Here is a 14174-nt window from a genome sequence, read left to right as displayed (position 1 = left end):
TATCTGCAGGTTCTGTGGCCCTTCCTCCCTTCCCTTTTATCAGATGTGGCCTCCAGACATCTGATGTCCTATACATTGTGTGGTGGGTGATATCTGAAATGTTCCTCTTACGTCAGTTTGGTGTCTGACGCTCTTGCCCCTTTCTTGATGTGTGAACACTTAAACTAACTCCTGTTTTATTTCTTAGGCCAGCTACCCGTGTCTGCCGCCCTCTTGCTATTCTGGGCAGATGCAGGCTTTGCTCTGCTCCTTCTATATGAATGGATTCTTAGCTGTGTACTTTCCATTGGCACTGAAGGAGGTAATCTTCCCCAGCGCTCCCAGCCCAGCTGCAGGGTAACAGGCTATTGCCCACCTATTTAGTGGAGCTGGAGATTCTCCTCCTTTGCCTGAGTGTTGGTTTCTATGACTTCTGTGTTCGCCCTGATTCCTTTTACCTGGGTGTTTGTTCTCTGCCTGCCCAGACATTGCACCAGATTCTGTTTACAGTTTGGCCTGCTTTGCGGAGCTTTGCACCGGTGCCTCTGACCTCCATGGATCAGCTGCCAACCACACCAGGACTACTCCAGGAAGTAGCAGTCTGCTCGGTTTCCTACAATAAATTCTAGATCCCTGTACAGTGGTTAAAGAGTGAATACCGGGGAACCATCAGGATAATGCCCTTAGGATTAGCCCAGGCCAAAGCCAAACCGGTTGGTTGGCACAGTGGGTCCACACTCATTGTCCATAACATATTTCTGCAGGCATGAAGTTCTGAGTGGGGTTTTCCTCTGTGAGGTGAGCAGAGTTCATGTGGTAATAATCACTTCTTCAGTGTGGTCTGAAGGAGTGGACTGCTCTTGGTGTGTACAATGACATGTTCTGTGTGGTGTTCCCTCTGTGTTGCAGTTACTTGGTGTGAACAAGGTCGTGTTCTGTGTATGTCTGTAGGTGTTGACTACACTTGGTGTGAATTGTCTTGCTCAGTGTGTGTTTTGCTGTATCTCCCCTGCCTGGTGTTCCTGTCTGTTACCATCTTGGATGAGCTGAGCCCCTAGGTTCCAATGTGGAGCCATCCCTAAAATAAAAAAATAAATAAATCTTGGTATTTGTATAGCGCCAACCTATTTCGCAGCGCTTTCGGGTAATTATTACTTATTACTCTCCACCAAGCTGGATTCTCATTTTACCGACCTTGGAAGGATGAAAGGCTGAGTCAACCTTGAGCCGGCTACCTGAATCATGCGGGGATTGAACTTCAGGTCATACGCGAGAGCTTACACTCTGCACCACACGAGGCTCTTATTGAGACAATCTCCCCGATTTAAGACAATCGCCCCATTTTCAGGCAAGGTTCCCTAGGGACTCACAAGACACCGAAGACCCATGATGTGGGCTTATGAGGTTACATATTCTGGCCAAAATACAAACCAATATCTCGTACTTATTAGCAATTCCAGCTGCCTATGTGGGTTTGCACTATAGGTAAATATTTTGGCGTCTGTTGTTGTTTGTATGCATGTTTGATTTTTGTATGTTATTGGTGTTAGAGTGCATATTCTTTCCCTCCTGTTTTATTTGGGTTACGTTCATCTAGGTCATTGTTCCCATGGCTTGCACAGATATAACAATCAGAGGTAGACACCTGAACAAAAGGTGCCTATACCTGTATAGCAGTGTTTCGTAACTCTAGTCCTCAGGACCCCCAAACAGGTCATGTTTTCACGGTATCCTATAGGAAGAACACATGTGGCAATGTCTGAGGAACTGATAATTAGATCACCTGCACAATACTGGGGAAATCCTGAAAACATGACCTGTTTGGGGGTCCTGAGGACTGGAGTTGAGAAACACTGCTGTATAGTGTCCATCTTCATAAATAGTGTGAACAAGGAAGGCTTTTAGCAGAGAAAACCCATATTGAGGAGTGATGCTCCATATTCCACAGGATGGATTTGAGAAAGGCTAAGGTAAGACTTTAGCTAAAGACCCTTTGATAAAGTGGTTCATAATGGCCATTCAGAGACTGAAGACAGCTAAATCAACCCTTTCCCAAAATTGAAAGCTATGTGAGCACTCCTAACCTTTACAGGAAACGGACTTGCTATTCCTATCAGGAAAGGTGGAGATCCTGGTGTCACTTACATCAGCCAAACGGATCACTGATCTATGGGCCTTGACTGTCAAAGAGCCTTATTTATCCTTCCATGAGGATAAAGTGATATTAAGGACTCTGTTTTTTTTCAGGCCCAATTGGTTATTTTTTCTCAATATGAATCAGGTAAATGTCCTGCCGGCCTTCTGTGCTGAACCTACCTGGGAGGAGGAAAGGTGCTCGTAGACATCAGATGTGGGGCACTGTCTGAGAATAGACCTATCACAGCTGAGAGTTTGGACCGATCAGTTGTCTGTGCTCACACAGATCCCAAAGAAAGGGAGAAATCCCCCCAGCCCACCATATCTAGGTGACCGAGAGACCCTGTTATCACTTCATATAAAAGTGAAGGTCTCCGTCTAGAAGATATCAAACTCGCTATACCGGAGCCACAGAAACATCAGGGGCAGAAGATGCGGTATCTGGCTGAGAGCATCGGCACATGGAGCACACAACACACCTTCTATGTAAGAAGAACCTCTCTATGGAGAAGACTTTTCCTCCTGTCCTTCAGTTTGTATTTCTGGTCCTTCCCACCCCTAATAAATCCTTCTCCCCCGTATGTATATGGCTGCTGTGTGAGGATACCCAAGGAAGCCAGAAGTTATTATGGAGATCTAACAGCAGCACATATCTACCCAACCAATAAAGTATTTTTCTCTACATCTCTTTGTAGTCTTTAAAAACAAACAAGGGGGAGGAGCTTAGGTCCTCCTTATAGGGTTTGTACAAAATTTGAATTAACTCTCCAAAGCATGTGGTAGGGGAATAAATCCCCATGTCTATATGTGCTGCTGTTAGGACTACAGGAAAGGAGAACAGCATAATAAATCCTACCTGTCTGCAGAGTCATATTGACTGTAACAGGTCAGTGTAATGTAAGTATGAAGTCAGTTGTAAACACGCTAAGCACACGGATGTGAGAACTAGTCTGTCTGGATAAGCCCTTTATAGATTCCTCTATGAGCTCCAGACATCAGCAGTCCTCCTATTACTCCTGTTCTAGACTCCTGACTGCTACATTGTAACAAACTGCTGCTGTGTGAGCCAGACAAGGTGACGGCTTCTCAGCCTCTCAATGGCAATGTTTTCATTATCTGACAGCAAGCAGAGATCTTGAAATCAGTGAAGAAAGACAAAACATATCAGGAAGTTGTAGAAGCTTTATTTCCATAAGATTCACAACTTCTTGTAGATCCGTGTAGATACCGCCGGATACTTTCTCATCTTAGACTTAGTTATTTGCTGTTTGGCTACTTGCAGAAGTAACGGTCGTTCCGGTCAAACTGACATGTAAGTCCTCTCGCACACGGGCAGTAATCCGGGTAGAGCCCATTATTAATCTGAAGAAAGAGATGATAGGGTTAATGAAGCCACTTGTGACTCCTAACCACATCTGCATGACTTTAGTCCATGTAGACGGACTGATGTCGCTGTGGGGCGTCTTACATCAGAGTTTGTGCTTTTAACGCACAAATGTCATCTGATTGCAATCAGTGTTTTTTATGGGGGAGAAAAAAACGGAAGGCGGTCAAGATGATGTCATTTAAACCTCCCATTAAATTCAATGGGTGCGTAAATAAAACAGAAGTTACTCCCTCGCCGTACAGGGGCGTTTATTTTAAATACATTCATTGATTTTAATGTGCGATTCTGGTCCGAGAATCAAAAAATAAAGACTTGATAAAGACTGCTAAAGTCGGAGCGTCGCCTGCTGTATGGAGCAATAACACTTTATATGCCTTTGCTCCACCACTGATGCTGCCATTTGCTTCTCCACTGGATGTACTACGCTGGGGACTAAGGATCCGAGGTCCCTTAAGTGGCTGTTGCATCACTTCTCTTCCGTGGCCTCTTTTTTGTGCATACGGAGGGGTGCTGGGGGACTTTCTTTTTGTTACATAGAATCAAAAAATAAGACATTCAATCTGTTAAAATGAATATAAAAAAAAACGCACATAAATAAACTCATCGCCTTTAAGGACTCCCGCGGGCGTACGCAGTATTAGCCCATGAAGAGCGCACCGTTGTTTCCTCTTGTGTATGTTGGATGTTTTTGCGCGTTTCTCTGCTTGCATATTGCGTCTGTATTCACTGTGGTTTCCAGATGCGCAAAAAAACAAAACGCAAGAAAGATGAACTGATGTCATTTTTTCCGCTCTTTCCTGGTGATTTTGGTCTGTAAATCGGGGTGACAGCAGGACATCCGCATCACATATCTACATCTGACTCCACCCATGCAGATCAGCCGTGTTGTGCAGACAGGGGATACGGCGGTGTGAATGGGCCCTGATTGCTCCAAGTTTTGTCCAAATTCTGTCCGTTTCACACTTGAGCATTAACCTCCTCCGTGTGAATAATATCGCGGCTCCTCAGCGCAGGTTTTGGCCGCGCAGCTTGTAGAGACGGAACACGAGGTTTTAGGGGGCGACAAAGATTGTGGTAATTTATAGTAGAGGCTCCTGTCACCTCACTGCTGCGGGTACAAGTAGTGTAGGTATTCATACACTGCCAGGAGCAGTAACAGAGGAACCGCAGCATGTAGAGCTCTAAGATAAGAGGCTGCAGGAGGCTTATTTTGTGGGCGATGCAAATATTTAGTAAAGCCGACAATGAAGGGAAATAACCGTATTTGTGCTATTAGGAGTGGGAGCTGAAGAATCACCACATGCTCTATTTACGTATCGCATGAGAACAGGACATGTGATCTGTGGTGCCCGCACATCACACAACACACGGATGGGGCGCCCATATGATGGGAGCGGCACCCGGGAATTCTGGGCACAACGAAGCGAGAAACGAATACAGCAGCTGCTTACAGATACTCACCAGAGGGCTGCAGGTCGCATTTTTTGCTGCTCTTGGTTCAGATCTACTTATATCAGTACCGTTCAGTAAGAATCTCTGACGACAACACCCACTGTCACATTCTGCACTTAGAGAACAGAAATCTCCATTGTACTAAATATAAAAGAGAGACATAAATGTGATGTGATTGGAATTCTCTTTGTCTCGTTGTTCTCCTTCCTGAGATCGGCCACAATTATTACTTCACACCGGAAGGAGAGGCTGTTAGGGACAGTTCAGGCGGTTGTTTCCCCATCTGTGCTGTCCGTGTATTTCACGGCACACGGACCCATATATGACAATCAGGCTCTTCACATGAGTGTTATTTCACGTGGATCCTGTCCTGTTCCGGTCCGTGTCATGGATGAGCAGGATATGTAATGTCTGCTACCCGCCGCTCAGACATCACATGGACGTACATCCGCGTGCGGTCCGCTGCGAGTTGGGCCCTAGATTGTCACACACAACTCACAAACATCCTACCAATATATGTAGCAAGGTCTGCAGCACACCAAAAGCGTAAATGCCAAATAGGCTGAGGCAATAATAAAAGTATGCAAAAGCCAGCAGGAGGACAGAACCCCGAACCTCTGTAGGGGTCATCCAATGCGGTGATCAGCGAGTGGCAGCATGAATGGCGCAAGAATTAAAACTATCTTTATTCCTCCACCAAAATTGCGACGATTCGACGGCCTTGGTCTTCGCCGAGCTCCATGTATGCGGCCACTCGCTGATTACTACATGGGATACCTCAAAAGCATCCGTCTGAGCACACACTTAGACCTCTATCATTTAGTGTTATGGCTCTTCTTTTCCTATAGAGGTTCTGTTGGGAACAACGCCTCCATAAACAGGAATAAGGCGCGATCACACGGGCTTTGTGGCGAATTTTTTATAGCGCAAAAGTCAATAGTACCTTTTAATGTTAAAAACACATCGCATGAAAATAACAATTTTGTGCTTTGCGATGCAATAAAAAGGAGGCTCCATAGGGAAACACGGGAGGTTTAAAAAAACAAGAAATATTTTTTTTTAATGCAACATCGCAGAGTGAAAACCTTACCGATATGAAGGAAACCATTGAAAATCATTGATTTCATAATTCTGCAATTTTACTCCCTCCACGTTGCACTGAAATCGTGCGATTTTATCGCCCATGAGAAACCCCACTAAGAGCTGTATGAGAACGGCACCCGGATTATTTTGTCAGTGCTTATAGCTCTACTGTTACTAGATGGGGGTCTCCAATACAGGGGCATTCGGTGCATAGTTATAACATAATGGGATTGGAGGAGAGATGCCTGTATATGGGGGTCATGGAGTAATGCTTCCCTCCAGCTGCTCCTCCGCCATTGTAAAACATAAGAGAAATACTCGGGGGCCGGACTCCAATGAGAGATGGCGGTGCTACATGGGTGGATGGTCCTAAGGAGCGCAGAGAGTATGGAGCCATATGGTACTGTGTGTAGAAGTAAAGGAAATCTTTACTAACAGTGCATTTCATGTTGTCTTGACAGCTCTATATGGGGGTGATTTAGTCCCCATATGGTGATATTAGAAGCTATATGGGGGGTCATTTAGACCCAATATGGTGATATTAGAAGCTATATGGGGGTTATTTAGTCCCCATATGGTGATATTAGAAGCTATATGGGGGTTATTTAGTCTCCATATGGTGATATTAGAAGCTATATGGGGGTGATTTAGTCCCCATATGGTGATATTAGAAGCTATATGGGGGTTATTTAGTCCCCATATGGTGATATTAGAAGCTATATGGGGGTTATTTAGTCCCCATATGGTGATATTAGAAGCTGTATGGGGGTTATTTAGTCCCCATATGGTGATATTAGAAGCTATATGGGGGGTTATTTAGTCCCCATACGGTGATATTGGAAGCTATATGGGGGTTATTTAGTCCCCATATGGTGATATTGGAAGCTATATGGGGGTTATTTAGTCCCCATATGGTGATATTAGAAGCTATATGGGGGGTTATTGAGTCCCCATATGGTGATATTAAAAGCTATATGGGGGGTTATTTATTAGTAAAGCGGGTGAGCATGAAGCGAGAATGTCTGAAGAAAATTAAGACATAGTAGAAATAACAGAAACATGGCCTGATGATAAGTGCGATTGGGCGGTGAATTTACAGGGTTACAATCTCTTCAGAAGTGACCATGGGATCAAGAAAGGGGGGGGGGGGTATGTCTGTATGTTAAATCCTACTTAATGCCGAGGCTACAAGAAGATATCGGTGTAGAAGATGATCTACTCCTGATCCCTGTTATGTAGGGCCTCCCCATTGGGCCCCCGATCCGGCCCTGTACTTACTTACTTTCACCACCGCTCAGCAGTGAACACTTATTTTATTTGCTTTTTGTGTTTTGAATTACTAAACAAAACTTTTACATCCATGTGTCATGTATGATAGATCCAGTCTGTGTCCCAGATGCCAAGTTAGAGCGTTAGCCACAGCTAGATCATAGGCCATGAAGTGTTCCCCGGGCATTGTTCTTGGGCATAGCGCCACCCTGTGCCTTTCTTGACAGAAGAAGCTCAAGTTTTTCATTTTTTCATTTTGTTGTTTTAAGCATTAAGCTGTGAAATCCATATAGGAAATATATGGTGTAAAATGTAACAATTCTAGGCCCGTGTGAATGAGACCTTATACTAAATATGTGGAGGGAAAACCGGGACAGCAGCTGGTAACAGGTACTCACCGGGCCGAGACATTCCTGAGGGTGGCGTTTTGGTCCACATTCATCAACTGCCCCGCGAGAGGTACTCCTGAAGCAACACCCGCTATTACACAGGTCACTAGAATAACATGAATCTCCATGGTTCTAAAAATACAACAGATTTCCCTCCTGTCTACCATCAAGACAGGAGTTGCTGTTCTCACTCTTCTCTTCCTACTTTTTGCTCTGTCTCTAACCGGATTAGGGTTCATTTTTTTGTATGTGAGCAGCTTTCTCCACACATCGTGGAGTTGCTGATCTCCTGTGGACATTATTTCCAGTCTTTCATTTTTATCCCTAAAACCCCCCCTTCTTTGGGGTTTAATCAATTTTTGGGGTTGTTTGGGACACATTATCCTCTATTGGTGTCCCCTTCTTTCCGGTTAGGTCTATCTAGAGGAGCAAATTCCTCTTTTTCTATCTAGGAGGACTTATTTATTTAGGGAAGCTCAGGATTCAATATTTATTGCCTACTAACAGCATTACTTTTAGTCTAGGGCACCGTTATTGGTCAGTCAAATCGTGTAATAGAGAAACGTTACAACTATTAAGGACAATTCTTTTTCGTGTCTTATGACACCATTATGCATTACGGTCCCTGATGAGTCTGTGTATGACAGAAACGCGTCGAACCAGTATAAACGAACCAGTATAAACGAACCAGTATGAATCAATTTTTGTAATAATAATTCTTTCAGAAGGGTTTTCTGAAACTTGTCCTGTATGGTTACTGAAGCCATATTCTGCATTAGAACGCATCAGTATTTTTATGGTGGTTCTCTGGTTATTTCTAGCAGAATCTGACTCTTTTTTTGACTAGTAACCTGTGGCCGATTATCCATCAGCCACTTGTGTACTCTTCCTCGGGAGGCATCAGCAGAGGCTTTGTGGTTTATCCACTCACAACTAAGCTATATACAGTTCCTGTTTCCATCATGGACAAAAATCTATCATAAACTTCTGCTGGTGTCCTTCTGTTTCAACATTTTTTACCCGGTGCTATTACCCAGATAGGGCAGTTACCTGGTCAGAACCAGACCTTTTCTCTTATCTAAGAGGTTTTGTGTACTAAGCAGACATAGACCTTATGGCCTTTTTGTCATTTTCACCTCTAATGAATCCTGGTCCTTTTTGATGAGACACAATAGACACCCGATTGCACGTCGCCATTGGAGGTGTTCTGTAAACCACTTACCTTGACGGAACGATCACCCTCCTTGTATCTTTTCGCAAAGGACGCATCCTAATATGGTCCTCTAATCTGTGTTGGGTGGCATCCATCCCCAATGGTGACTGAATAAGAGTGCATAATAGTGTCTCATTCTGCAGGTTACCCCTGCACTCTAATAAGAGGTGTCAATTATATACATTTTCTTTGGTTTCTCTCCAGGGTTTAAATTCTTGCTCTGTGTGTTAGTTCTAGTTTGTTTGTTTTTTGTGAGGCCCAATTATTTTATATTTATTTGTTAATAAAAGTTATATTTTAAGGGATATACCCAGTGAATATTTTGAAAAAGCCTTTCTTCTATATCCCTCTGCCTCTGTGAATTATATTTCAACATTTAAAGGGTTAACAGCTCCGATCAGTGGCGTGGCTTATCAGAGCATTTTCGGGAGGGTGTTGGCTGTAAAAAACGGCTGACACTCACATTGTATGGAGCGTGATAGGCCTGCAATTTCCCTTCATCCATACCCCGAACCTGCAGTATGTAACCATACGTCCTGTAGCTTTAAGGGGTTAAAGAGCAGATAATAACCTAGAGTAAAAAAGCCACCCTTGCCTCCTCAGTCTCCCTGATCCAGCACAGATGCCCCGGTGGTCTGTGCATATAGTCGGCCAGCGAGAATTCCATGCAGGAAAAAGTGTCATCCACGCTTGCTTGCAGAATAAAATATATAATCTTCCTTTATTTAGACATATTTAAAATTGCCAGATATACACATCTCTAAACCAGACGCGTATCGGCTGCACAGAGCCTCCGTCAGTGGTATGATCTGAGTAGAGTGTGGGACCAGCTTAAATAGGTGGAACAGAATGAATTATTACAATGACTGTCAGCTGTACAGGTTATAGGGCAAAAGGGAATAACAGCACGTGCTACAGCTAGTCGCCGACCGGAGGAGTCACCTGCTGTTCTTAGTGACATCTTTTTTAAACTACTGGACAACAACTTTACCAGGCAGCGCCGAAGCTAGAAGTTAGAACACTCGTAGGCTATGGAGCGCTCCCTTGACTCTGTGTTCTTACTTGGTTGCACACAAAACCTTCAGCAAGAAGCCATCGGGAGGTAAGAAAATGACTCCAGAGTGAGCTGAAAAAGCACAAGCAGCAACACCTCAGTAAGATTGTATGTGTATACCATATATGGGGTGGCGCCATTTAGCTGTTCGCCTCAGGCTGCAGGAGGGGCAGGCGCACCCCTCTGCACACCCGCTCACAGATTACCCCCCATTCCATGGAGCTTACCCTCGTACAGATCTTCTGATGCAGATTCCATGCAGGTTTTTATTCCACAACGCGGATTATAAATCGTTGTGTAGAAACCCGCGTCACATGAACTACGTCACCGATCCCAAGGACTTCTATGGGATGTAAAAGTGACTTGGATTCCAATGTGGATTTTGGTACTGAATCCACACAAACCTTCAGTGTGTTCAAGGTCTTACATTCAGTGCCGGATCCGTCATTATAACTTGTAGCATGTTCATTGTCTTGGATTATATAGCCAGCAGGTGGCGCTCTGTCGCCAGTATTACTCAGTTATACCTTCAGCCCGTTCATGTATCACATATAATCCTTGTACAGTCCGGTATCCGCCTCTTATATGTATATATCACTGAGCATTATGGAAGGGATATAGAGTCTACTATCTGTAACATTCAGTAGCTGGAAGATCCTGTGTGATGTGAACATGCCCTGCGTGCCCAAAAACTACAGTAAAATGTGCCGATGTGTTGTGCTTAAGCATGTGCAATTGTGCATACGTATCTATAAAGCAGCCTTTATGCAGGTGATTGTCCCATGAACGCTTGTGCAGCTCCTGTACACACTGCACTGACACACAGACATGGCTGCTCAGCTGTAACTCCTTCTGAGTTTCCCTGGTCTGCAGTGTTCTATGGCTGGACGCTACCTGTAGTGGTTGGTTGTGTGACATCATTGGTGCAGCCCCTACAGCTTGCGGCAGCTGAGAAGTAACTACTGCACAGTAAGTAGGTTTCCTCTATCCCTGCCCTCAGCCTGTTAGAGCCGTCGCTGTATCCTTGTATTGTCTATAACAAAGCTGCTGACGGATATTATGATTGCTGATCATTACAAATGGAATTACTGGTTAGATGCGTTCGCACTGACAGCTTGTGGCCGCTGCGCCGTCCTCCTACACCCCCCCGTCATATACAGCGTGCCGTCCTCCAGACACTGCAGAGTATTTGTATCTCATCCGATACAGCCCATTGCTGTATCCGTGTATCTGATATGTAACACGGCTGGAGATGTAGATCATACATGTAATGCGAAAGCTTGTGGTAGCTTTACCTTCTCTCTGCGCCACTTCTAGCAGTCTGACATGCACAATGCTCAGTGCACAACCCCTTATATGAGACCGCATCTTATCTGGGACGGGGGGCCTTGTCAGCTCCTATCAAAATACCCTGTCATTCAGGCCTCTATCACATGGGCGACAGCGGTATCACAGCTTTGTACACGCGATTCTATTACACGCTTTTTCTTGTGAAAAATCAGGCATTGCGTTGCTGGCACCCATGATTTTACAGCAAGAAAGTTAATAGGAGTTTCTAATGTTAAAAATATAGTGCATAGCAAGAAAATCGCTAATTTCTGCTATGCAATGCGATAAACAAGGAGGCTCCATAGGGAAACATGGCTACAAAAATAGCAGATTGCAGAGACTTACTGGTTGCTATAGAAGCGTGGTTTTACACGCTCGTCTGACCAAGCCCTTAAAGGGGATATTTACCCATTGGTAAAAAGGGGTCTAATGTCCTGGACAGTTCCTACTGTAATTGGAGCTGGTGGTCAGCTGTTCTATTCCTCACTGTATATAAATATATTTATACTGCCTTCACTAGGATGATGTCTGATGAGAACTCGGGGAGCTTTCAGCAGGAGGATCTTCTAAATGTCACCATTTATCCTGCTGAAATGAGAATCACTTCCTGAGGAATGTGATGACCAACTTTGTAGAGACTGTAGAGATGGAAACTGGGAATCTCAGTTTTAGCCACCCACCAAGAGATGATCCTGAGTTTAGAACTTTGCTGGGCCCAGAACACAACTTATAGAGAACATATGGGATTGGTGTTCCTATCAAAATTGTAGTTGGATCTTCTGCTGCAAAGCATTCCTATAGAGCATCAAAGGATCAGCTCATTGGTCTATGGTTATGATTTTTTCTTTTGGTACAAGAGGTCCCGGGTTCAGATCTCAGAAGAACCTTTACAAGTATTGATCCTCTTCCAGTTGTGGTAATCAACCTCCATATCGCTGCAGCACCTAGTACTGTGTCACCCATAACTGTATTGTGCTGATGACTTCTGTGTGTTTTCAGCAGATAGTCTCAAGAGTAAAGGTGCATTTACACTGAAAGATGATCACTCAAAAATCGCTCAAACGGCATTTTGAGTGACAGTTTTGAGCAATCATATTTGCATAATTCTTAAATATCTAATTAGCTGATTAAAGAGTTATGTAGGCGGGGACACTGCTGTAAAAGCTGAGAACAAAGCAGCTATTTGTATATGCAAACAGCTGCTTTGTTCTCGCAGTGTCCTGCTGAGCTGCTAGCTCTGTGGGTCACATCGCTGCCTCTTCTCCTGGGTTACATGCTGCTTGACCCCCCCCCCCCCCCCCCGCACGACCCTGCGTCCACAGCGCATACAAAAGTTTCCCTGCACAGCCCTCAGCTGCCCTCATGCCACACACTCGCTTCATAGCTACACCATCCTCATGTCTATTTCCAAGTGCGTCTGCCATGAGGAGGAACCGGAGGCACACACTGCAGAGGGTTGGCAGGGTCAGGCAGCGACCCTCTTTAAAAAGGGGGGCCTATAGCCCACAATGCTGTTGAGAATCGATGATAAATTGGCGTACGATCATCATTTCCCGTGCCACCTCCGTCGCAAAATAGTCAGGAGCTGCAAACGTGGGCATAAAGGGGACTTAGGTGCCAGCACTTCCACACATCTCCACAATGCAGCAATTTCTGTGTGGGAAGCACGAGAGCGGGCCCAGGGTCAGGCTCGGTCCCAGCCTCCATCTTTTGTGACCCAAGGTGCCGCGAATTGCATAGCAATGGGAAATCCATGTGTCCCCACACAATTCATTCTGTGTAGGTGTTAGATAGCTCAACACCGCAATGGAAAGTCTTCGAGTTCCTTGGGCTTGCCTATGCTGTCAGTGCACAAAGATTGTATTACACAAGAAATCAGAGCACCCAAACATGGCAGACTTTCACCCCGCCAAGGACCATGGCCCACATTTCTACCCTAGTCAGTCAGTGTATTTGTGCCAGACAGGTAAAGCAACGCAATGGGAACTCATTGTGCACTCACAGCATAGGCGAGCCCAAGAAACTCAAGCATGGTATTACACATGAGGAAATCAGAGTGCCCAAACATGGCAGAGTTTCACCCTGCGAGGGGCCTCGGCCTACATTTCTGTCCTAGTCAGTGGGTTAGTGTCAGACAGGTAAAACACCGCAATGGGAAGTCTTTGTGCAACCACAACATAGGCAAGCCCCAGGAACTTAAAGATGGTATTACGCATAAAGAAATCACAGCGCCTGAACATGGCAAAGTTTCACCACGCCAAGGACCTCGGCCCAATCGTGGGCATAAAGCAGACTTCAATGCTAGTACAGCTGTGAACATCTCATTAAATTAGTTGCGGTTGCTTTCACCGCTCCAAAGACTGGATTAACCAGGAACAAGTTCCACAGGCCCAACCTGGCGCAGTTACATTTCCCCCAGGACATAGGCCTCAGCCCACAACCTCAGCAATCACGGGCATGAAGCGGACTCCGATGCTAGTACAGCAGTAAACGCCTCATTAATGCAGTAACGCTCGTCTTCTTTGCCCAAACCAGTGTCTCAGATAACTGTGGTAACACGAGAGAAAATACATGATGCCCAGTGCTGATCCCCTGACCCCAAGCAGGAGGAGGAGGTGGCCTTACAAGGTCAAGAAACCATGACCAGGACCTGGTGTGGGAAGTATGTGAAGCCTGTGTGGGAAGTATGTGAGCGGGTCCTGGGCCAGGCTCGGTCCGGGCAAACACCTTGTGTGGCCCAAGGTGCCGCGATTGACATAGCAATGGGGAATCCATGTGTCCACACACTAGTCATTCTGTTTGGGTGCCAGATACCTCATCGGCAATGCAAGGGAAAGCCATCTGCACTCTGCAACCTACCCAAGTCAGTCAGTGACTTTCTGC

At 45.1% G+C, this 14174-nt stretch overlaps 1 protein-coding gene across 1 annotated transcript in view; it reads right to left on the bottom strand.

Annotated features, from left to right (window-relative positions):
• Positions 1–3298: 3298 nt before the first annotated feature.
• LOC136614127 (keratin-associated protein 12-1-like) overlaps positions 3299–14174 on the bottom strand; it is a 118038-nt gene continuing 107162 nt past the window's right edge. Inside the window, exon 6 of the mRNA XM_066594101.1 lies at positions 3299–3477. Coding sequence (XP_066450198.1) covers positions 3388–3477 — 90 coding nt within the window. The 3' untranslated portion in view covers positions 3299–3387. The remainder of the gene's footprint in view (positions 3478–14174) is intronic.

The sequence above is a fragment of the Eleutherodactylus coqui genome, chromosome 1 (genome assembly GCF_035609145.1).
Source record: "Eleutherodactylus coqui strain aEleCoq1 chromosome 1, aEleCoq1.hap1, whole genome shotgun sequence".
NCBI classification, from domain to species: Eukaryota; Metazoa; Chordata; class Amphibia; order Anura; family Eleutherodactylidae; genus Eleutherodactylus; species Eleutherodactylus coqui.
Note: the sequence above shows the minus strand (reverse complement) of the source record. Positions and strands in the feature narration are given on the sequence as shown.